This window comes from Trifolium pratense, linkage group LG5, assembly GCF_020283565.1.
Source record: "Trifolium pratense cultivar HEN17-A07 linkage group LG5, ARS_RC_1.1, whole genome shotgun sequence".
NCBI classification, from domain to species: domain Eukaryota; kingdom Viridiplantae; phylum Streptophyta; class Magnoliopsida; order Fabales; family Fabaceae; genus Trifolium; species Trifolium pratense.
The window spans coordinates 47,341,886-47,366,806 of NC_060063.1; the positions used below are offsets into that span (position 1 = coordinate 47,341,886).

General features: G+C 34.5%; 3 protein-coding genes across 4 annotated transcripts; 2 read left to right on the plus strand and 1 right to left on the minus strand.

The window, feature by feature from the left end:
* Window positions 1-265: 265 nt before the first annotated feature.
* Window positions 266-3,853, plus strand: LOC123885602 (peroxisome biogenesis protein 2). The gene is made up of 8 exons (XM_045934885.1): window positions 266-534; window positions 784-897; window positions 1,504-1,657; window positions 2,180-2,316; window positions 2,415-2,515; window positions 2,842-2,959; window positions 3,183-3,349; window positions 3,557-3,853. The coding sequence occupies exons 1-8, from the start codon at window positions 439-441 to the stop codon at window positions 3,669-3,671; spliced, it is 1,002 nt and encodes a 333-aa protein (XP_045790841.1). The 5' UTR covers window positions 266-438; the 3' UTR covers window positions 3,672-3,853.
* A 1,751-nt stretch (window positions 3,854-5,604) lies between these two features.
* LOC123884660 (E3 ubiquitin-protein ligase cblA-like) lies at window positions 5,605-6,983 on the minus strand. The gene has a single exon (XM_045933804.1). It carries the CDS (start codon window positions 6,714-6,716, stop codon window positions 6,027-6,029), a length of 690 nt encoding a protein of 229 aa, XP_045789760.1. The 5' UTR covers window positions 6,717-6,983; the 3' UTR covers window positions 5,605-6,026.
* A 9,719-nt stretch (window positions 6,984-16,702) lies between these two features.
* Window positions 16,703-17,776, plus strand: LOC123884566 (putative SERF-like protein). Of its 2 annotated transcripts, XM_045933681.1 has the most exons (4): window positions 16,705-16,834; window positions 16,932-16,999; window positions 17,226-17,331; window positions 17,427-17,776. In XM_045933681.1, the coding sequence occupies exons 1-4, from the start codon at window positions 16,707-16,709 to the stop codon at window positions 17,518-17,520; spliced, it is 396 nt and encodes a 131-aa protein (XP_045789637.1). In that variant the 5' UTR covers window positions 16,705-16,706; the 3' UTR covers window positions 17,521-17,776. The 2 variants fall into 2 exon arrangements, with proteins under 2 accessions (XP_045789638.1, XP_045789637.1); XM_045933682.1 differs by lacking the exon at window positions 16,932-16,999 and having other exon boundaries at window positions 16,703-16,834; window positions 17,221-17,331.
* The last annotated feature ends 7,145 nt before the right edge of the window (window positions 17,777-24,921 follow it).

A 24,921-nucleotide genomic window follows, 5' to 3' on the forward strand; every position in this document is an offset into this window, starting at 1 on the left:
ATTAATTTTTTGAATTTTATAGGACTCAAATGAATAACAGATTCTTTCGTTAGTTTTAATCATATACTCCTTCAAGATAAGAGATTGAACTCAAAACCATAATTAAGGTCTCTTATGTCTATTGCCAAACAAGTAGTACCAAAAAATTGAGGACTCAAATGAAAATTAAATTGGGAAAAGTAATAAAAGACAGAAAAGACCCCACTTGATTGACAATGTCACAATGGTGATAGAAGTACTAGTAAATTAGATTCCTTACTTACCAGGTGGATGTGAAATGCGGTATCTTTGTTTCTCACACAAACAAAACAAACACCTTTGTGAAGTGTGAACCGTGTTATGTTGTGTTGTGTTCAGCAATAACCAGACCATTCTAATCACAAACGGTGCGCATGTTCACAACACAACACAAACTTGTTCTTCATTCATCTTCCTCCAATGAGCACCACTACTCTACCTTCTGTTCCACCACAAGATGCATGGACTCTCACTTCTCACAACTACCTCTCTCGTTGGGATTCCCTCTCTCACCAGGTACTATCTTCTTCTCCAATTTCCCCATCACACCCTTTAGGGTTTCCCTTTACTTATCTTCATAACCCTAATTCCTTTTTCTTTTCTTTTCTTTTTTAATTCATTCTCGACTACAATTTTGATTAATCTAGCTTATTAATGCCATAAAAAATAGATTTTTATTTTCAATTTCAAAATTGGGTATTTTATTTTCTTCATTTTACACTCTTTAGGGATTGATTTTAATATTGGTATTGCTATTTTGTGCAGTCAACTATCCCAATTTCAATATCTAGAGTTAACCAAGTTGATGCTGCAAGATTGGACATTGAAATGTCAGCCATGTTGAAAGAACAGTTGGTTAAAGTCTTCACTTTGATGAAGGTAATTTCATATTTTTTGTTGTGGAAACAATGAATTAATTTCTATGGTAGTTGTAATTTACCAAGAGTTTTTTTATTTGTTGATACACAAATTTAACATTAATTTTGACAATAGATTAGTATGGTTATAAGATAGTTCAAATATGTGCTTAGTGCTTAAGAATGTTTGCCAAATGATTAATAAAATATAATAAGGTGTCACAACTCGTTAACCATCCACTAAACACAATTAATCACAATTTTGAATGTTATTAATCACATTTTCAGTTGTTCAAATATACACATATATCAAATCAATTAATCATCCAAATCATGTTCAAATATACATGATCAAAGGACTTGGTTGACAATGTTCAAAATTGTTTGTGGTTAATAGTATTCCAATGATGGTTATTGAGTTGCGACACCTTGCTATATTCATTAACTATCTGTTGAACTATGTTAATCACATATTTGAACTGTCTTAACCATCTAATTTGTTGTCAAATTTGATGTAAATTTTGTGTGAAAATATTATTTCTCATCGACTAATTGTGCTATTAATTTGGAAATTGGAAACTGCTTTCAACATCTTTCAAGTTATTTTTTGCTGTTTTTTTGGGATTAGCCAGGAATGTTATTTCAATATGAAGCAGAGCTTGATGCTTTCCTTGAGTTTCTTATTTGGAGATTCTCAATTTGGGTGGATAAGCCAACTCCCGGTATTGCTCTCATGAATTTGAGGTATAGAGATGAGCGTGCAGTTGAAGCAAGAGAAAAAGGTATGAAGGTCTGAATATTATCTGTTTGTAGTTCTGTTTAGCTAAACTGGCCTTCAGAGTCGTGAGATAGCTCTGTATTTTATTTGCTATTTAATACTGTAAAATGTAAGGGTTAAACACTGAGAATGAATTCCCTGTATCACCGCTATTTGTTATTGATGGTATGATGAGTGATTATTCGCTGATATATGTGCAACTGATGATGTCCTTTTGAGGCATTTGAATACGAAATTTTTAAACATGCATGTTTGAATACGTCTTTCAAGTCTTCTTCTTTTTAGTTTGACCTTAGATACTCACATCATCTATATCATTTTTACAATGCAACATGGTCATATAGAAGTGGCACACTGCTAAAGATTTTAATCATATAATTTCATAAGGTGTTTCCTTGCTTTAACTAATCAATAATATGGCTAATATTCTAGTGATATTTATACTTTTCTTTGAATATTGTCCATATTTCATACTTGTACTGTGTTCATCTTAACTTATCATTCTTTTATGGTGCTTTCCATGCAGTAAGAACTGGTCTGGAGGGACCTGGACTCACTGTTGCTCAGAAGCTTTGGTATTGTATTGCCACTGTTGGTGGTCAGTATATTTGGGCTCGCTTACAATCGTTCTCTGCATTTCGTAGGTGGGGTGATACTGAGCAGGTATATTTTAAATTTGGCCTTTTGAGCCATACACTGTCACCTTCAAAACTGTAGGCCATTGTGGATAGAAGTGAGCTCTAATTTGACATATTTTTCAGAGACCATTGGCACGGCGTTTATGGATCTTCATACAAAGAATAGAAGGGATTTATAGAGCTGCTTCATTTGGAAACCTATTGATATTTCTTTGCACGGGAAGGTGATTCTTTTGAACAACCAGACAATTCACACAGCACTATTTGTTTCTCCAGTTTGAGTCTTTTGAAAATTTCATTTCCAAGGGCCTGTTGACTGTTGTGTTTTTAGTGTCGGAAGTCCAACTTCATGGGTGGTTGGTCGACCCAAGGACTAGATAGCGAGGGTTTCAGATCTTTTGGATATTTACATAACTAATTAAAAGAAGAAATCATGGGAAACATCTCAACAGTTGGTTGCATTTAGCCTGTATGGTCTTCATGTTCCCTAGGACGAACATGATTTACTTGCTCTTTAAAACTCATCTTGTTGTCTGCCATTTTGAAACAGATATCGAAATCTTATTGAAAGAGTCTTACGAGCTAGGCTTGTATATGGGAGCCCAAATATGAACCGTGCTGTTAGCTTCGAGTATATGAACCGACAATTAGTTTGGAATGAATTCTCGGTACTTCTCCTCTTCATCCAATTTTTTTTTATTCTTAGTTTGTGGAATCCTGTGGCTTAAACATGATACTTTTACTTTTTGAAATTTGTTATGAACTAGGTTTTATTTACATTAAGCTCTTCATATGTTGAGCACAATTCATGGGATGTATTGACAGCATTGTTTTTCATTTTTAGCTTATGATTTTCTTTTTGATGCTAATGATGTCTGGTTCTTATGGCAGGAAATGTTATTGTTGCTTCTTCCTCTTCTTAATTCGTCGTCTGTAAAGAATCTCCTCCGACCTTTTTCTAAGGATAAATCATCAAGTTCGGATGAGGATACCACTGCATGTCCTATTTGTCAGGCTACTCCAATCATTCCTTTTGTTGCTTTACCTTGTCAGCACAGGTACATCTCTGGACATCTACTCTCATCTTGCATTATCTTTTAGCTGTTTATGAGCATTTCACTGGCCATCACTTTTGATAATTTTGAAGAACTTGTTGGTGTGGAATGTTTGTATATCACAACTATAGTTGTTTATGTGCTTCAAACTAAACTGTTTCTCATTATCGGACTTTGGCTAATAAATGCTTTACAACTTCTTTCTGCTAGATATTGTTACTACTGTCTTCGGACACGGTGTGCTGCTGCCCCTTCATTTAGGTGTTCGAGGTGCAGTGAGCCAGTTGTTGCCATGCAACGACATGGTGGTGTTGCCACGGGATGATTGTTATTCACAGAGAAGGAAAAAATTCTTAGAGTTAGGGAGCATTTGGTGTAACTTACACAGAATTAGCATATAAAAAAAAAGCCTGAAATTGTGGTGGTATATTTTTCCACTTTATTTGGATTTTCTCTTATTATTTATACATTTAATTGGAAAGAAAAAATAAATCAAATTTCTTCAAAGCACCACTTACTCCATTGAGTGGGATGTATTGTCTCTTGGAGCAATGTTATCATTCTACATCTCTATTTGAAGGTTCAAATTTGTATACATTAACTGAGGGGTATTTATTAGTAAAAAAAAAAATTCAGGGGTATTTAGAATAGTTTGAGTTTATCGTATTTCATGGACACTTATATTTATTGTTAAGAAAAATGTATGTTGTTTTCAATTTATTTCAATATTTAAACTAAGGTATTGAACTCAAGTGATTAATGAGCTTCCCCTAGAACGGATCGTTCGGGAGAACTCGAGTTCAATTCCTGGTGTGGACAATTCTTGGCTGAAATTTCCTAACCTCGCGGCCGAACTTTGAATTACTGAGATCCCTGCCCCTAAGAACTAGAGAGTTAATGCAAAAACAAAAACAAAAACAAAAAATAAATTATTTCAATATTTTTTCCAAAATAACTTATGTTTGGTTAAAGTATCATGGAAATAAGTAAATCAGATAATAAAAAATCTTGAACTTTACTTTTATTATTATACAACATTATATATTTTACTTTTATTTACCTAACAATAGGTTAGCAATGTCACTTTCAAAGAGTTATTTTTAAAAGATATCTAGTTAGAATAAATTAGGTTGTACATCAAACATAAAAATGATTATCTTCTAGAACTTGGTCACCAACCATGCAAACCCGTGATAAGGTTTTTTTTTATATATTTTTTTTTATGATTATCCATGATCTAGTTATTAGTAAACAATATGAAAAGTGGTTTGATGCCATGAGTGAAAAGGGAGGAGGCAACAACAGGATTGGTACACATTATATTACAGACTTGACAACAAGCAAGTTAAGTGTTAAAGTACCATTTCAACATGATTTGCAATCGTGTTATTGCATCATTTAATTATACAATTCTTAATTATTAATGCAGAGCCGATAATAAGAATATATAAACAATATTTTAGAATCCATTTGGGACATTATCATCGTAAATTTGGAAAAATGTTATTTGATAACTATACATCTTAAGAGACAATGTGATCAGAAAAGATAGATAAATAAAGTAAATAGGCTTAATTAGTAAAATGATCTCTTAAAGATATTTTTTGTTTTATATTGGTTCCTTAAAGAAAAAAAATGTCTGAATAGGTCCTTAAGAAAAAAAATATCCGAATAAGTCCCTTAAAGAAATCTCCGTTAATCAGTTTGGTCTTGTCGGTACGCACTTGAAGCTTGTATACTTATGTTTTATTGGTGGACAACTCTCCAAACAACACAATGGCCTCAGTTTGGTATTGAGGACGTAAGAGTAATGGTAAATCTATATGTTGGTTGTTGGTATTGCTATCCATGATTTGTCCTTCCTAAATGCATGACTTAGTTGTGAAGAGTTATGACTTTCAAGTAAATCACAATAAGCTACATGACATACATTAGATATCTTGTTTACTAACTTAACTTTGTTTACTTAACTAATGCTTACATCACAAAAAGGAGTAGGTCATGTGATTGAATAAAGTTATTGTTAACATGAAATATAAGTAAAATGCTGGGCAAATGCATTTAGAAATCTTTAAGTTTTGCGTTTATAATAGTTACGTAATCTACATTTTAGCTAATAAGTCGGTATTTAAGTTTCTAATTTGTTGGACTATTATCCTTCTTTTAGTTATCCTTCAATTGGGACTCAATTGTCCGGACCTCATGTTTCACATCATATTGATTATTGAGCCTCAAATTCATCATGGTTAACATCAGAATTAACGGTCACACCAACATTTTTGTAAATGTATAATAACTGAAAGGGTAATAGTGCACTGACAACTTAAGGACTTATTTGTTATCTAAAAAACTTAAAGACTTATATGTTACAAATGTGAAACTTAAAAATGACTCTATGTGCAATTGTCCTAAAATCTATGATTAAATGCGATTGGGAGAGCGCTGAAACCACTTGATGTCATAACTGACCTCCGAACCAGATTAAACTGATGATGAAAGTATAAAAAAAAACTATGATTAAAAACCACAAACTAGCAAGTGAAATCAAACCCAATTTAGTGAATTTAATCTAGACATACAAACTTCTCCAAGTCATCACAATTATAAAACCCAGAAAAGAAAAAACCCCAAACTCAAGTAAGAGGAAAAATAAATCTAGAAATAAAAAAGAATGCAATAATTAGAAAATATCAAGAACTTCTAATATAAAATGATTGCAAAGAGGACAATTCCCTCTACTAACCCAAAGTTCTCTTGAACACATTCTGCAAAACGTGTGTCCACATGGTATAAACGCTGCGCCTTTATGCCTTACCATACACACGCAACAATTGTGTTCCACCTTAACATTCCCTTCTTCTTTTTCTTCTTCTTCTTCATGATTCTGATCCACGTCATCATCATTAACATCACTACTTCGATCCAATTCAATTTCACTCTCTTCCAACAAATCCATCAACGACATACTAACCTGCGCCGCTGTCTCCGAATTATCAACGTTAATTTCCTCGTCGGAAGATTCACCGCCGGCAAGAAACTCTGTCAGATCGGAATTGTTCACAACATTATCTCGAACGGCGTCGTTTTGTTGTTGGTGAGTTGACTCGTCCGAGTTACGACGCTTTAAACGAAGTAATTCCTTAAAACCTTTCCATGATTTTCGATTGTTGTTAACATTAACAACGTTGTTGTTGTTGTTGGGTTCGTTTTCTCGTATAATGTCTAAGAGTGTTTGGTTTGGGGTTTTTTGGTTGGTTAAAACGGCGTCGTTTTTGATTAAACTAGCAAGTGAGATTCTTGTGTTGTTGTTGTTGCTTGTGTTACCGGAAATCATTTGGTCGTAAAGTGTTATTCTTTGACGATTTTCCATTTTTTTTTGTTTGGGTTGGGTTATGTTACATTTGTTTTTCTGGGAGATTAAGGAATGAAGAAATTAAGGAATGAATTATTGTTATGAGAATATTTCTTGAGTTGGTTGTAAGTAGTTGGAGATATAACTAAGTAATGAGTCAACGTTGCTTTTGGAGTACTACTTTTTTTTCCAATAAGATTATAAAAATGGAAAAAGAAAAAACACAAGACGACATAGGAAAGACAGAGAATTTAACTTGGAGTGAGTGTCCAGTCCCTCTCTCTCTCTTTGTGTGACAAATTAATTTTGATAGTATCAAATTGAAATTCAAAAGGAGGGGTAAATAAATGGTAGGTAATGTTGAGAAACTCATTCTCTAACTAAATTTGTATGCAGTTATGCAATTAGATCAAATACAATTTGATCAAATACCTAGTGATTAACGGGATCATTCACATATGTGATCGAGAGACTGAAATCACTTGATGTCAGAACTCACTCCCGAACTAGATTAAACTAGTGATGAAAGCAATTGAGAGTTTTAATTTAGGCCGGGGATTGGGTGCAACTTATATGCGTTTGATTCGTAAAACAACAATTACTAGACAGAATAGTACATGACAAAACAAGATAATACAGGATAGGACAAAAATGGACCAGAGAGATATAGGACGATAATATTTTTATATTCAAAAATAAAATGAGTATTTTCGTATTTTTTATAGTTGTACCGTGGACAAAAAGTTGTCCCGTGTGGTTTAGTGAGAAACAAAAAATCTTGTTTTTGTCATGTCTCTTGCTACCTAATTTGTCGAGTTTCATAACTAGTTTTAAAATCAAACGTAATACAATAAAAGTTTTTCGGTCTAGTCTAGTATTTTTTTTTTTCTTTTGAGTACCCGCCAAAACTTAGTAAGATACTCAGTAAGTAGTACAAATTGCGTGACTACATTAATGGAAAGAGTTATCCAACATTAGGGACCCGTTGCAGTAGAACGAAAACGTTTACCGGAAGTAAAAAGAAAAACATGATCGATGGATGGATTCATTAAATTTGTAAGTAGGACCATTCATAAAGACATAGCACAAAGTAAAGACAAAAGTTAAAGGAGAGTCGAGAGACAGAGAATGCCTTGGATACCTTACCCTAACAGAAAGAGAAAGAGGCCACATATATGAGATGAGATATGAGTCATATTGTTGGCAAATGTTAATCATCCACAACATTAGTTATAATCACTTCTTTGTTATTCATTCAGTTAAAAATATAAAAAAATATAGTATTCAATTTATTTATTTTTTTATTAACCTTTAATTCTCGGAGAATGGAACCGGTAATCCAAAATTTAACAGTGAAATAAGTAAGAATTTGGTGAAGATTCGGGTTCTGCCGAATAAATCGTCTAAGAAAAAATTCATTAACCATTTGAACTCAATATTTTAGTTAATATAGTATTTAATTATATTAAGCTATCAGAAAATGCTTCTTTTTTCACTCAAGATACTAGAAGAGGTATCTCTAAAGATTTCATATAGTGGTAAAAAGACATATTATAGATCTAAGAAGTTTTGAGTTAGAGTCTTGTTAGTGCCTTTTAAGAAAGATAAATGTAAATATCGTAAGTGTTTTTTAAGTTTTAAAGTCTTAAGGCGCCATCTTCTCACCTTATATTTTATTTTTTTTAAAAGGAAAAAGATATTAGTATAGAGGCAAGTTCTAACATGCACAAGTGCACCATATGGTGCACGGTGCACAAGTTAGCGTTTTCATTATATCGAATACGAATTTTACACAAATGCTAATCTATATACTTGTTTTTAGTTTTTTTTTCTTAATCATAGAATATTGATTAAAAAAAACACTAATTTGTTTTAAGAAAATTATGTGACAAATAATTGGTTTTTAATCAAAGTTTTCTAAAATAATCGATTCATTTTCAAAAGTAGTGTAGGTAAATTCAATTTTTAATGAATTAAATATAGTAAATATTGAAATATTTACAAAACAAATGAGGATATTTTTATTTTAGGATCAAACTAACAATGTTCTCGAGACACTAGTTAAGAAGGCTAAAAAATAGTAACTTTGGCTTGAAAACAAATATTAGTAAATGATTTTGTACCCGTAAAACTTAACTAAATTGATAGGGACATCATATTATATATGCAGGAGCAGAGCTTCAAACTCTAAATATTCTACTTATTCACTTTAAGGGTGAGTTTTTTAACCATTGAACTATTTGACAAAAAATATTAGTAAATAGTTTTACCTTTTTTTAATTTTATTTCAAAGCCCATGAAATAAATAATGTACCTCATCAATGAGTGGGGGAGAAAGAAGAGTTGAAAAATGTGCAAAACTAGCAATGAGTAGAAAATTTGAAACCATTGATTTTGATTAGATTGAGAAATGATATGGGGGGCTCTTACAATCATAACGTATATCTAACTACCAAAAGATGCATCATGTGGATTTTGTACACAATTCTTAAATTTGTTAGGGACCATAGACGATGGATACTCTTCAACGAAGAAGAAATGTACTCTATTGAATAAGGGCCCAAAAGATGTTGAATTTCAATAATGATCTCATTCTATTAGTCATATGCATTTTAAGAATTATCACCCAACTTTGTCAACGATAGTCTTGCTTGCCCCTTCATATGACGCATAGAACGGACAAACAATCTTCTGAATGATATTACAGTTCTATGTTGCTTGCTACACAAGTCAGCTTCTTGAGTGATTGTGTACCCGTTGCTTGCTACACAAGTCATCTCCTCAAGTGATTGTGTACCTTAGCTTAGTGTACAACTTATGTAGAATAGCATAGCATATAGTTTGTTAGAAGTTTGTTAGAAGATTGTTAGTAGTTTGTTAGAGTTTGTTAGAACTATCTTCACCTATATAAAGGTGCTTGTAACTACTTTTGCTCAATCAATGAATAAAATTGCTTTTGAAGCTTTCTACATGATTCTTCTTCTTCAATCTTTCTCTACCATTTTCGTTATCTTCAATAACTTCATGATGGTATCAGAGCTCTTCTGAGCTCTGCTGCGCATCGCTTTGCTTCTAAATGGCTCGTGGTGGTCATAACAACACTGCCGGTGGTTCAACCACCGTGCTCGTCCAAGATCCGTCGAACAATCCCGGCGACGTTTACTATGTCCATCCTTCCGATGGTCCTACTACTGTGGTGGTGAAACCTGTCCTTAATCATTCGAATTATCAGGCCTGGGCGCGATCCATGAAGCGCGCTCTTGGAGGTAAGAATAAGCTTGATTTTGTTGATGGAACAATTGAAGTTCCTGGTGAATTTGAACCTAATTTCAAGGCTTGGAATAGATGCAATATGTTGATTCATTCATGGATCATGAACTCTGTTGAAGAATCAATTGCGCAAAGTATTGTTTTTCTTGATAACGCTATTGATGTTTGGAATGAGCTTAAGGAACGTTTTTCACAAGGCGATTACATTAGGATTTCAGAATTGCAATGTGAAATCTATAGCATGAAACAAGATTCACGCTCTGTTTCTGAATTTTTTACTGCTCTCAAGTCTCTATGGGAAGAACTTGAATCGTATTTTCCTACTCCTGTTTGCTCTTGTCCAATGTGTTGTATCTGCAATACTGGTGTACGCAATGCTAAGCATCAACATGAGGTTACTCGATCCATTCGTTTTTTAACTGGTTTGAATGACAATTTCGATTCAGTGCGCGCTCAAATCTTGTTGATGCATCCCTTACCTACGATCAATCGCATCTTTTCTATGGTTATTCAACAAGAGAGGCATTATAATTCAATTCACTGTGATGACTCCAAAGTGCTTGTGAATGCTAGTGACAGCAGAAAGCCACAAGGCCGTGGGCGTGGTTATTCCGCTGGCGCTAGTTCATCTGGTTCAGGCAATAGGTCGAACAGTTACGGTGCAAAGAACAAAGAGTGTTCCTTCTGTGGTAGAACCAATCACATTGTTGAGAATTGTTATAGAAAACATGGATTTCCTCCTCATTTTGGAAAATCTAATGCTTCAGCCAACAATGCTTCTCAAGAAGAAAGGGAAGATGTTGGTGACAATCAAGGTGCTCGTATTAGTGATTTTGGTTTCACAAAGGAACAATGCTCACAGTTATTGCATCTCCTTCAAAGCTCACAATCTGGTAATCAAGGCTCCTCTTCTAATGCTGGTAATCAAGGATCTTCCTCCACTCAAGTCAATATTGCTAGTGGACATGTTACTTCAGGTACAAGTAACTTAGTATGTACTTTGCACAGTTCTAGTCCTGGTAAATGGATTGTAGACTCAGGTGCAAGTGATCACATTTGTTCTTCCTTAGATTACTTCAGCTCATACAACTCCATCCAACCAGTTACAATTAAATTGCCTAATGGACAAGTTTCCATTGCAAATTATTCTGGTTCAGTGAAACTTTCATCCATTTTCACTATTTCACATGTTTTGTTTGTTCCTGAGTTCAACTTGAATTTGATCTCAGTCCCTAAACTTTGCCTTGATGACCATTTTATTGTGACTTTTGATAATAATGAATGTTTGATACAGGAAAAGAAGAACTTGAAGATGACTGGTTTGGCTAAGCTCAATGGAGGATTGTATTACTTTAATCAAGACCATGTTCAGCCTAAGTCCACAACCATTGCTTCTTCTCAACTCACTACTTCTCATGTTATCCCTAAAGAAGCCTTATGGCATTTTAGATTGGGACATTTGTCCAACAGTAGATTGATAGAAATGCATAAACAATTTCCTTTTGTTAATGTTGATGATCATGCTGTATGTGATATTTGCCATTATGCAAAACACAGAAAATCTAAATTCTCTCTTAGTTCAAATAAAGCTAAACATTGCTATGAACTTTTCCATTTTGATATATGGGGTCCCTTTTCTATTCCCTCTGTCCATGGACATAAGTACGTTATTACTGCACTTGATGACCATAGTAGATTTACTTGGATCATTCTTTGTAAAGCTAAATCTGAAGTTACTACTCTTGTCCAACAATTCTTAACAATGATAGAAAATCAGTACAATTGTCATGTTAAAATTGTTAGAACAGATAATGGACCTGAATTCCTTATGCCAGACTTTTATGCTTCTAAGGGTATTGAACATCAAACTTCATGTGTTGAAACACCTCAGCAAAATGGGCGTGTTGAGAGAAAGCACCAACACATTTTGAATGTGGGAAGGGCTTTACTCTTTCAATCTAAACTGCCTAAACAATATTGGTCTTATGCAGTTTTGCAGGCCACTTACATCATAAATAGAGTCTCTACTCCTTTGTTACACAATAAATCTCCTTATTTCATTAGATTTAATCATGATCCTGATCCTGATCTAAATGAATTGAAAATTTTTGGTTCATTATGTTTTGCTTCCACCCTTTCAAATCATAGAACCAAATTTGATAGTAGAGCTAGAAAAGCAGTTTACTTGGGACACAAGTCAGGTGTCAAAGGAGCAGTTTTGCTTGATCTTCATACCAAATCCATTTTTATTTCAAGAAATGTAACATATCTTGAACACATTTTACCTTATCAAAACCATACTCCACCTTTCCAATGGACTTATCATTCTATTCATTCCTCCACTGATGACATTCCTGCATCAGATACCATTGACAATACTATCACTCCTTCTGCTCCTGTTTTTGATGATGACTTTCTTGTTACCACCCAAAGCCATCCATCTAACTCTGACATACACACCACACCAAATATTCCTGATTCTCCATCCTCACCATCTCCTCCATCTTCTCCTTCTTCTCCATCTCCTCCACCTCTCCCTATCATTAGGAAATCTACAAGATTGAGATCTCAACCTGGTCACTTGAATGATTATGTATGCAATCTCTCTGATGCTCATTCCAAATCATCATCTCAAGGTATGCTTTATCCTATTTCAGACTTTCATTCTTGTGCTAACCTCTCTACTTCCCATACCAAATTTGTTTTGTCTGTTAATAATGACATTGAACCTAGTACTTACAAACAAGCTAGTTTGCAAGATTGTTGGGTTCAAGCAATGAATGCAGAACTTCATGCCTTACAACAGAACAAAACCTGGATCATTGTTGATGCACCACCCAATGTAAAGCCTATAGGGAGCAAATGGGTTTATAAGGTGAAGCATAAGGCAGATGGATCCATAGAGAGGTACAAAGCACGTCTTGTAGCTAAAGGATACACACAGGTTGAAGGTATTGACTTCTTTGAGACATTTTCACCTGTTGCTAAGATCACCACTGTGAGGACTTTGATAGCTTTAGCTGCCATTCAGTCTTGGCACTTGCATCAGCTGGATGTAAATAATGCATTCTTGCATGGAGAGTTGCAAGAAGAAGTTTACATGTCCATTCCTCAAGGTGTTACTACTTCAAGGCCAAATCAAGTTTGTAAGTTGCTGAAATCCCTATATGGTCTAAAACAGGCCAGCAGGAAGTGGTATGAGAAACTTACTGGTGTTTTACTAGCTCAAGGTTATGTGCAGTCTAGTTCAGATCATTCATTATTTACACTTTCCAAAGATTCTAGTTTCACTGCTCTTTTGGTTTATGTGGATGATATCATTTTGGCTGGTGATTCACTTGATGAATTCACCCACATAAAACAGTTATTGGATGATCTATTCAAAATTAAGGACCTTGGCCAGTTGAAGTATTTCCTTGGCATTGAAGTAGCACATTCCAATCAAGGTATCACTCTTTGTCAACGAAAGTATTGCCTTGATTTGCTACAAGACACTGGCTTGCTTGGAGCTAAGCCTGCAAAGACACCACTTGATCCTTCTGTCAAGCTGCATCAAGATACATCTCCACCATATGCAGATATTGCTAGTTATAGAAGATTGGTTGGGAAATTGCTGTATTTGACTACAACAAGGCCAGACATTGCTTTTGTCACTCAGCAACTTAGCCAATTTCTGACTTCACCTACACAAGTTCACTATGATACAGCTTGTAGAGTGATCAAATACCTCAAAGGCTCACCTGGTCGAGGATTGTTCTTTAGCAGGTCTTCAAAATTGCAATTGCTTGGCTTTACTGATGCTGACTGGGCCGGTTGCCTTGACACACGACGCTCCACCTCAGGTTATTGTTTCTTTCTTGGCAGCTCCTCAGAAGCAGAATATCGTGCCTTGTCCTTTGCTGCTTGTGAGCTTCAATGGCTTGCTTACTTGCTCAAGAATTTAAGAGTGTCCTGTGTCAAGCCTCCTGTGCTGTATTGTGACAACCAGAGTGCACTTCACATTGCAGTCAATCCAGTCTTTCATGAGCGCACCAAACATCTTGAGATTGACTGTCACTTTGTTAGAGAAAAATTGCAGCAGGATGTTTTCAAATTGCTTCCAATTCACACCAAATCTCAACTTGCAGATTTCTTTAACAAGCCTCTTCCGCCCAAATCATTTCATTCCTTCATTTCCAAGCTCAACATGATTGACATTTACCATGTTTAGCTTGAGGGAGGGTATTACAGTTCTATGTTGCTTGCTACACAAGTCAGCTTCTTGAGTGATTGTGTACCCGTTGCTTGCTACACAAGTCATCTCCTCAAGTGATTGTGTACCTTAACTTAGTGTACAGCTTATGTAGAATAGCATAGCATATAGTTTGTTAGAAGTTTGTTAGAAGATTGTTAGTAGTTTGTTAGAACTATCTTCACCTATATAAAGGTGCTTGTAATTACTTTTGCTCAATCAATGAATAAAATTGCTTTTGAAGCTTTCTACATGATTCTTCTTCTTCAATCTTTCTCTACCATTTTCGTTATCTTCAATAACTTCATGAATAACTATGAAGTACGAAATCTACTAACAACATTAAAATAAATCACATTGTTTTAAAACATGATTTGTAGAAACTAGATCCATGTTTATTCATCCTTAGCCTCGACTAGGGGAATAAACTCATCTGGCTAAGGGAGAGTTCGTGGATCCCGTCTTTAGTGGGCGGGAGTCGACTTCATGTTCTGATCTACTCTTAACTCAAATATGTTATACTATATTTTGAGATATTATCCGCTTTGAATATAAGCTCTTCACAGTTTTATCCTTCATAAAAAACATTTTGTTGAGTTGAGGAGTGTGGATATTGTATATAAATTATCCTTATTTTCAATTCCCAAACATTGTAAGACTTTAAGATGTGTTTTTCAAAGAAAGACTTTAAGATGTACTAGAAAAATTTCTATCTTGCAATTCTTATTTATTAGAATTGATAGAATAAAAATTTCTATCTTGCAATTCAGGTTTGTGAGTGTTTTCTTTCGCGTCTCCTCACTTTCTCGCGTCTCATGAAATTTTTAAATATATCCCTCGTAAGATATCTAGCGAGTGCTAAAGGGGGCAAACATCTGAAAACACATTGTTCTACTTCAGTAGCAAACTACGAGGGCCTAAAATTTGGAAAAACACTGTTCCCTACTTAAGTAGCGAACTGAATTCGTACTTTAAATAGAGAACCTTGTAAAATCTAATATTTTTGTCCCCTTCATCATTCCTTCACACCCTATGAAATATTTCAAGTTTGAAAGGGGGTGTTGAAGCAAATTGAACAAAGGGAAAGAAAGTTGCTTGTGAAGCTAGTTTGTGTTAACTGGGAACAAATTTCCTGCTGTAATTACGTCAACATAGTTACCATAGCAACAGTCGGAATTATAATCAATGGCCTGGATTATTTCACTACATATGTAATATAAACCGTCCGATATAAAATCAATGGCTGAGGTTTGTTACAACATGTAACTGTATGCTTTTTCTACAACAAATTTGGATCCGTGTCAACTAACTAGTTTGTTAGAGCATCTTTATCCCTAGTATTTAATTTGGGGTTCTTAATACTATTCACATGGGTCCTACTATGCCACGTAGGATCAAGCATCTCTTAAGAAACTCAGACATATTTTGCTCCATCCACAAGTTCTTATTTTAGAATACTTAACACTATTCATTAGGTCCCACAATACCACATATATTTATATTATTTGTTCCCACCAAGTAAAATTTAAATATTAAATTTTTTACAACGTTGAAGAAAAAAACCTTTGGGTAATATTGGCGACATTAAAGGAAATAACGGGTAAAAAATTTAAAGGCCATCAACAACCTCTAACTACGATTGCATAAAAAAATTAAAATAAAAAACTCTTCCTGAAATACTCCATCAAAACCTCCTCCTTCTTAAAATACCAAAACCTCTTCCTGAAATAACAAAATCAAGGTATCAACAGAACTGCGGTTTCAACAGAGTAAGCCGCGCCACAGCCGCCCTCTTTCTCCACCGTCGCCCTCTCTCTTCACTGTCCCCTTTTCCAGGTCTTTGTCCTCTCTCTCCACCCTCAACCTCTCTCGGTCTTATCTCTCCCATTGTCGCACCAACAACCACCAATCTATGGTTTGGTATTTTCTAGTGATGAAGAGTGGTCAATGAAAGAGAAAAAATGTTTATTTTAATTTAAGAATCAAATGTGAAAGATCCTTACAGTAGCAACTTTTCTTAAAAATAAGAATTGAGCAACCCCAACTATACTCCCTCCATTGACAATAAAATCCAAGGATCAGTTACCTAGCCTAAGAATTTAACTAAGCATCTTGCGATAAAGATGCTCTTAGGCTACTTGTTACCTTTCCATTATAGTAATACATTGTATATAAGAACTTGTAATAAGTTTGTGATGTTCAGATTTGTGCTTTCAATAAAAAAACTTGTTGGAATTTGAGGAATTTGAGCTTTCCATCCTAAAACTTTCTTTCCTCATAGTTTCCCCTCAACCAAACAATACCATTGATTCAACATGGATAAAAGTAAGACCCTATTTTATTAGCCAGCTGTCAATTATTAGTTGGATACTGTTATAATCTGAGGTGTCATTTATCTGTCAATTACTAATTTTCTGATTGGTTATTATTAAAATAAAAATATTCTATTCTATAAATAAAAAATAAAAATTTAATTATGTCTTTTTCTTTTTTGACCAAATTTAATTATGTCTCTAGAGTCTTCCATTCTGATTCTATATATTTTAGATTTAGTCCCTCCTCCCTTCCCACCCCTTCACACATCACAATTTCAATCCTTCTTTTTCTTCTTCACACCATTCTCACTCATCTCAAGGTTCGTTTTTTTTCCCCTTTTTTTAAATTATGAAACCCTAATTTTTTTTTATAACGCAATTCGCTTATCGATTGCTTTTTCAATTTCTGTTATTCAGGGCTTTTAATTTACGCTCGCGTTTCGTTCTTCATCATCTTCGTTCGATCAATCAATCCATAATGACTCATATCCTTTCTCATTGTTCATTCGTGAGAAAAATTGGGGAAAATTATCGATTTTCTTTTTCAATTTTTAATTTTTTTGTTAGCAATTGCATTCTGTTTGGATTAATTGAAAGGATTGAAATTTAAAAGGAATAATTTTAATAATTGGGAAAATTAGGGTTTGTGATTTTTTTTTTTCATCATGATATGCAATTTCGTTTTGTTGTTTGAACTTAACTGAAGCTCACGCGGTAATCAAAGAGAAAGAGATCGTGAAAGAGCTCAAGCAAGAGCGAATCAGAAAGCTAAACAATCTAAGAGTGATGGATTGACACCTGAACAACGAAGAGAAAGGTTCATTTTTTAACCCTCTTTTTTTATGTTTAATTTGTAATGATGATTAATTAATTAATAATTAATTAATAATTTTGTGTGTTAATTTGGATTAGGGATGCAAAAGCATTGCAAGAGAAAGCTGCAAGGAAAGCTGGACAGCGTGCTGGAGGAAGTAACATGGGTGGGGGTGGTGGTGGAGATAAATAATTAGGAAATAATTATGATAATTAATTGAATATTTAGAGATATTAGGAAGGAATGAAGGGTGTAATTGTGATGATTATGGTTGTTTTTATTTGATGATATGGGTTTATGGTTTTAAGTCATCTGCTGCAAATTATGTTTATTCTGATAAACTAATTTATGGTGTGGAAGGGTATTATTGTTATTGTTTGTTGTTGGCTTTTTAACCTTTTACTTTTATCTGATTTTGAATGCAATATCTATTTGTAACATTGTGTAATCACTAGTATTTCTTATTCTTTATCTTTTTATTTTTGTATCTGTCAAATCCCAAAATTTCCTTCCATAAACCATAAATTTGCTACAAGATCGATTTGAATTACTACCGAGATTGAGATGAAATTCACACGTAAATTTTAACAGTTTCACACGATTACTACCGATTTAGAAGACTTCCTGTTAGAAGATTGTTAGAAGACTTCCATAACATGATCTGAAGATTTAATAGGTCGTTACTCGTTAGGATCATGGTTGTCAGACTCGTGGGTAGACTCATACAAATTGAGTTTGAGGATCCTCTACGAGTCTGAGTGGATTCTGACAACCTTGCTTAGGAGAGCATAAGATGAGTTCGAGTGGAAGTACTAGTACTCACCAGACAAACCACACCAGATCAAAACCCCAAGGACACTAATATAAACCAGGATAGACAATTTCAGGGTGGAATGGCTGATTATTATGTAAATCCCATGAATTACTACCAAAACAATACATTTTTCTCAATCTCATTCATCAGAAGAATGGTCATTGTTCTGTCGAAAAATATGTTGCAGCTTATTATCAATTCTTCTCCAACTAATGTTTTTGTGAAGGACTCGCAAACTGAATTAATACCCCTACAAAAATTTGAATCTCATACATAAAACCCTCTTAACTATAAAACAGATCCTGGTGACATTGCCAGAGAAATAAACAGAGCCTGGTTCTTAATTTGAGTATCCCAAATTATCTGCATGGTGCAAAAGTGGCAGACCTTTTATTAACCAGAGCCTGGTTCTTAATTTGGAAGCTACATGTTGCAGAGAGAGTTCGAATTTTTATATGGCTAGTAATGCATGAACGTTTATTAACTAATTACAAGAAGAGTAGAATGGGAATGCGACATGCTATGTGTAGTTTTCATGGGGACATTGTTGAAACTAAACTTCATGTACTTAGAGATTTCCCTTTGGTCATGCCGCTTTGGTTGAATGTGATAGAGCAAAGTATGAGGAGCTCCTTTATTCTGGGTGATTTAAAGCAATGGATTGCGTCTAATTTATGTAGTAGTAGTACGGTGAGATGGAAGGCTGATGTTGGTTGGCAAGATTTTTGGGCTACGGCGTGTCACACTATTTGGACATGGCGCAACAAGGCTAAGCACGAATGCACGATGATAATTTCCAATGACCTCCAAAACCTATTACGGTTGTTGCAAAACGAGTGGAACAGTACAAGCATGCAGAGATGTTACACACTGTCACATAAGACAACCAAAACTGAGATTATGGTTTATTGGAAGCCACCTATTGATGGTTGGGTGAAACTCAATACGGACGGGGGTTGGCTTGGAGGTTTTGCAAAATACTTCGGTATTGTAGCGCCTACGTTGCGAAACTATGGGGAGTTATAGAAGGATTAAAATAAGACAACTTGGCTTTACGAAAATAGAGTTGAATGTGGATTCTAGTGTGGTGGATCGTGTGCTTCATTTGAATGGGAATGGTAGTCCCTTAGGTGGAGCGTTGATTAACCAAATTCGTCATTTGCTGGATTTGGAGTGGGAGGTTGAGGTGAACCACTCATACCGTGAATCAAACAAATGCGCAGATGCACTTGCAAATATTGGATGCACGATTGATTCTCATATAACATACTATGACTCTTGTCCTCCTGAGTGCCATTTCTTTCAATTTGTAGAAAAAGATGCACTGTAATTAGGGTTATGATGGTAAAAAAATAATTAATACCCTAAAAAATTACTCTACAACTAGAGGTTTCCTTTCTTGAATTATTGGAATGTTTGCGTACGTACCTTTGCCCTCAAGTTATGTTACATTAGGTTCGTGCACATACTACTGCACCACTTGCTACCGGTACCAACTCCTTGTCAACGATGCATTACACACCATTTGTTGATGTTGTACTACTGTACTACTTACTGTTGTAGCATCAACTATGATAGCTCCACTATCCGAATTTAGGGATTTTCATCCACTCTTCTTCCTGAGTTCGTGCTTCCATGCACTCTTCGCTCCTTAATCTCCTTGGTCTAACTGTGCCTGACACATGTTATCAATATAAAAATTGCGCACTCAATTTTTTAAACATTTAAAATATATTTTCTTCAATATAAGAATTCTATTTTTAGTTGCCTTTAACATTTGACCGTGTCAGGGTGAGATGAATAGCTCAACTAGCTAGTTGAGATAAAAGTTAAGGAGCAGGAGGTCCAACGTTCATGTCCCTGCAAAGGAGAAAAAACTAACATAACATCGTAATACTAACAACCAACATTGATTATTAAAAAAACATTTGACCATGTCATGACAAAAAAGAAATACCAGATGATTTCTACCAAAAAAAAAGAAAAAAAGAAAAAAACGAAATACCAAGATAGGCAGGCTGATCATCAATTTACGCTTGGCTATATTACAGTCAATTAAAATTTCTACGGCATTGCTATAAAAATAAAATAAAAAAATTAGTGTCAAGGACAACCAAAATAGCATTATCAAATATTTAGAAAACAAAAATTCAACAACCACACAACACAATCATCAATTACCAAACTTTTTGAGTTTACTATGAATGGATGAATTAAATAAGTGTTTAGGTATTTTATATATCCTTAATTTTTTCTATATATAGAAAAAATTTGATTGGAATACAATAACCCAATAAGTGGTCAGGTATTTTAAAAGAGATTCAATCGAAATTCCGTTGGTATAATATATGTAACTCAAAAAATGCATTGAGTTTGATTATATCCACCCCAACCGTAAACCCCTTATGCCATCTATATTAGACCATTTAATTACTCCTATTTAATTTAATTTAATTAATAAATATAAGCTAATCAACTTAAAACTACAAACTATAAGAGGAAACCACGATTAGAAAATATTTAATACAATAATACTATATAGAATTCCCTTACGTTATCAATAAGTTGACACAAATGGTAGATACTTAGGTCCCTTAATCATTTGGTCCTGGATCTCATCTCAGTTACCTCGAGCAGATTAAATTTTGCAATTGCGCTTAAATGAATCTCAGTTACCTTGAAGGGATTAGTTTCTACAGTTGCGCGCGAAGGATAACTTTGGTTTAAAAAAAAAAGAATTTCCTCACGTTTTCAATTTTTTGAAAATAATTGTCCTCGCGCAAAAACAAATTTATTCAATTCCACTTCATGTAAGCAAAACATTAGTCTTATAAATTGGGAGCGAGCAACATTAATAGATCCAATTCATTCATGCAAAAGAAAAATATAAACCAAAGTGTGAAGAGTATAATTAATATTCTGATTGATCATATAGTACTATGGCAAAAATGATGAATGTTTCATTTGTTTTATTTCTCATTGTTGTTGTGACAATTATGAGTGGCTATAATGTTGAGGGTGGAGGAAGAGGTAGTTACCAATTTGAGGTTGACCAATTGACGTGTAGTCAATTGAAAGAATTTTGTGAAAAACATGAAAGTCCTATGAATTGTTATGTGTACTGTAAGTATTGTAATCCACGAGAATACTTCTGCCAAGGTCAAAGCCTTCCTTGATAATTAGAGATTGTGGCCAACCATGGATGGTTTGTGTGTAATATTTATGGTTTAATATTTTGTGTGTGTGAAATTATTATGATATAAATATTATATAGCTAAATAAACCTTGACTTGTTGGGTCTTAGCTACAAGCTAGCTTCAAGGATATGATATATATTCTTGTGTATTGTTGAAATGTTATCATTATTGAGTTTAACTTTGATGCATGGTTAATGTAAAGTTTTTATGTTGTGAACTAGTTAGAAATAATTTTGTGACTTTTAATATGAATGTTGGCAAATTGAAGTATCTAAACTTATATTATACATCCATTCAATTCATTTGAAGTATCTAAACTATCCTAAACTCTATTTGCTGGTTACCAAATTGTGTTGCAGTTTTCAATAGTCAAATTGTTGGATGAAAACTCAAATTCCAACTAAATGAGTTACAATATATATAGGGTTTATACTTCAAGATAAATTGAATACTAAAAGTAATGAATAGTGCTCCTTTTGCAACGAAGAGGAAACAAACAATCAAGCATGTTTTCCAGCATTGCAATTACAGCTAGAGAACTTTTCTGCTGCTAGTTTGATGGTTCTATGCATAAGGCTTGGAACTATGATTTGGTTCATCAGGTTTTTAGCCCTGGTATTGGTTCTATTATATTTGCGGACTCCTCTGTTAGATCAGGTGCCGAATGACAAATTGATTTTGAAAGTTGGAAAGATGTATTCTATTTAATAGAATCGATAAAAATCAAAGTGTCAAAGTACAAATGAGTGCATATTCTATTTTATATACTGATTAGCCATTGGGCCTATACTAACTAGTCAATGTGCCTAACTCTCTAAAGCTCAAGTCAGTAAGAGCTCAAAGATGCACGGCAAAAGAGTGTCTAAGAGTGTCTAAGGAAAAGGAGTACAAGACCTACGCCCATAACGACTAGTGAACCACAACTAAGAATGAAGTTTGATTGTCTCCGATAACGACGAAACATCCGGAATATTGCCCTTAAAAATTACTTTATTGCGAAGATTTCAAATATTCCAAGTGGTTGCCAACCAAATATAAAAGCTAATTGCGGCTGTTATTTGAAACACCACAATTAATTAAATAATTACGGCGGATGTAATGCTAACTGCGGCAGCTATAAACCGTCACTAAATATAAACCGCCGGAGAAACCGCCGCAAAATGCTCTTTTAGCGCCTTTGGCGCCCATTCCAGCTCTTAGTTCTAACCGACGTGAAATGCTTATGACCCCTAAAATTACGGTAGCAAAAGGCTTTTAACGATGGTTTTAACCGCGGTAATTTGCTCTATTTGTTGTAGTGATAAGTGTGTATGAAATGAGTGAAATATGTGTGCCTTGAGGATGCATGTGTACCTTTGCATGTGTGTACCTCGAACTCATCATATTTGAGAAAGAGCGCAACACGAGAGAGGAAACAAGATGAGGGAACTCAAATAGGATTTGCTGCCGACACCAGACTATGATTTTAGAGAGAAACAAGAGGGATTGTCTCTAGGTATAACTCCAGGGTTGGACAAAGGGTAATTGATCACACATTGGGAAACACTATCAAATTGAGTCTCTTTGGCCACAAGAATATAGATTCGAGAAATGGGTAAAATTAGAATTGAAGGCTAATTATTGTAACTCTTTGAGAATCTTGTTGTAACCAAACTTTATTTGATTAGTGGAACGAAGGACTGCTCTCTCCTCCAGAATAGGCTATTGTTGGACCGAACTAGATAAACAAATATTGTATGTTTTTTCTTTTCTCCTTTTGTTTACACTGATTTTTGGTAAACAACCGCTAGTTTAAATTAATTACTTGAGAGATCAACTAGTAAATCTCGGGACAATTGTTCATGCATTTTGTTAAAGGAAATTTGGAAGTTTATCTTTAAAGACATCCTTACTTTATAAAAGAACAATATGTTTAATTTCTGAAACATATGTTAAATGTAATTAAAGCAAGTTCACTCGAACGAGGGAACTAATGAAAAGCAGAATTCGTAAATGCTTTAAGAAAGTAAAGACTTATGAAACATAAATTTGCATTTATAATGTAAAAGTTACAAAGAAATTGTAAAGGTTCACCGATTCATACATCTTTCTCGAGTAACTCGTTTCTCGCCTTAACATGGATACTTTGAGTGTTTGAGATTTTGTGTAAATGAATTGTGACCTCTACTTCGACTACACATACTTCTATTTATAGAAAACTAAGCAACGTCTATCCTAACGTTAAACTACTAAACTTCAGCCACGCGTCCTTTGCATTTGAAATGAACCAAGGCCTGTAAACCGTTGTAACCGTCGAAGTCGAATCACCCTTAAATGATAAAAATGCTCTAAGTCCATAATTCTTGACTACTTCGATTCATTGGCTTCCATCGAAAGATTCTTTCAGTCTCGAGCTATGAAGCTTTTCCATTAGGATTCTCTTGATCTTGAAGACATTAAAGACTAAGGCTACCTAAAGCCATTTCAACAGGTTTTTTTATAGCAATAAATGTCTTTGGAACTGGAGATTATAACATATTTTACCTTGAGCTAAAATATGGGATAACAAATTGCCCCCAAAAATGCCTATTTCGATTTGAATGACTCGAATGAAATAAGAGATTGGCATTTTTCAAAGTACCTCTATTTCCAAACGCCATTCCTTTTATTTCGATTTGATGATGTCATGGCATTTAAGAAGATAACCGTTTCACTTCTTACAAAACTGTCACGTTCTGCGTCCTTTTGAGTAGTGGGACACGCGTCAACCTGAGAAGTTGAATCGGAACAGACAAAAGGCGCTTTTTCAGCATTTATCCCTTTTTTAATTAAATTTTGTCTTAATCCAAGATTGCCTATAAATAGAGCTCTGTCACTTCAGTTGAAACTTTTCCAACTTCTTTCAAAGCTTCTCACGCTCCAGAAATCTCTCAAAATCTTTCTCCCAATCTTGAAACATCAAAGATTCAAAACAAATCTGAACTTACCGGATCTTTGATTACCTCCTTCAGTTCGCATCTTTCAAGATCTCAGATCTACATCTTTTCTTTCGTTTTTTCCAAGAACTTTCATGGCGTCTTCATCTAACAAGTTTCAAGTCCCTTTTGCTGGAAAATGGAGCGATTTCTCCGTTGCTGATGATGGAACGAAGCACGTTCCAGAACCCAAAGGTAGCAAAGAACATCGAGAAATCTGGGAAAGTCAGGTAATGATTCCCTTTGCTATTGATAAAAATGTTTATGCTTTTGGTGGTCCGATTCCAGACGATATGAACTTGACTAGGGAAGTAGACGAGATATTTCCATGTCTAGAAACTTGCGAGCCTAGAATCTTTGATAGCAAACCCTATAACTTTGAATATATGCTGACAAATTATAAACCCTTTCGATCCCATCCTTATTACGGAAATAGCCTCTACCTTACTTGGCTTGATCGAATAGAACAATCCTTTGGTAAATTCTGGAAAGATTACGGAATCTTCGAGTTAATACAGTTTTCTAGGATAGGGCCCAAATACCAACCTGAAATGCTCATTGCTGCGATGCATTTCTTTGAAAAATCTACCAACACCTTTCACTTCAAAAGTGGTATGATGACACCCAC

Excerpts from the sequence above, each read along its gene's own strand:
- LOC123884566 (XM_045933681.1), top strand. The coding sequence starts at position 16,707 with ATGTCTCTAGAGTCTTCCATTCTGATTCTATATATTTTAGATTTAGTC. Across the intron at positions 17,000-17,225 it reads CAATCAATCCATAATGACTC|GCGGTAATCAAAGAGAAAGA; the intron begins ATATCCTTTCTC and ends ACTGAAGCTCAC. Across the intron at positions 17,332-17,426 it reads CCTGAACAACGAAGAGAAAG|GGATGCAAAAGCATTGCAAG; the intron begins GTTCATTTTTTA and ends AATTTGGATTAG.
- LOC123884660 (XM_045933804.1), bottom strand. The coding sequence starts at position 6,716 with ATGGAAAATCGTCAAAGAATAACACTTTACGACCAAATGATTTCCGGT.
- LOC123885602 (XM_045934885.1), top strand. The coding sequence starts at position 439 with ATGAGCACCACTACTCTACCTTCTGTTCCACCACAAGATGCATGGACT. Across the intron at positions 535-783 it reads GGGATTCCCTCTCTCACCAG|TCAACTATCCCAATTTCAAT; the intron begins GTACTATCTTCT and ends TATTTTGTGCAG. Across the intron at positions 1,658-2,179 it reads AGTTGAAGCAAGAGAAAAAG|TAAGAACTGGTCTGGAGGGA; the intron begins GTATGAAGGTCT and ends CTTTCCATGCAG.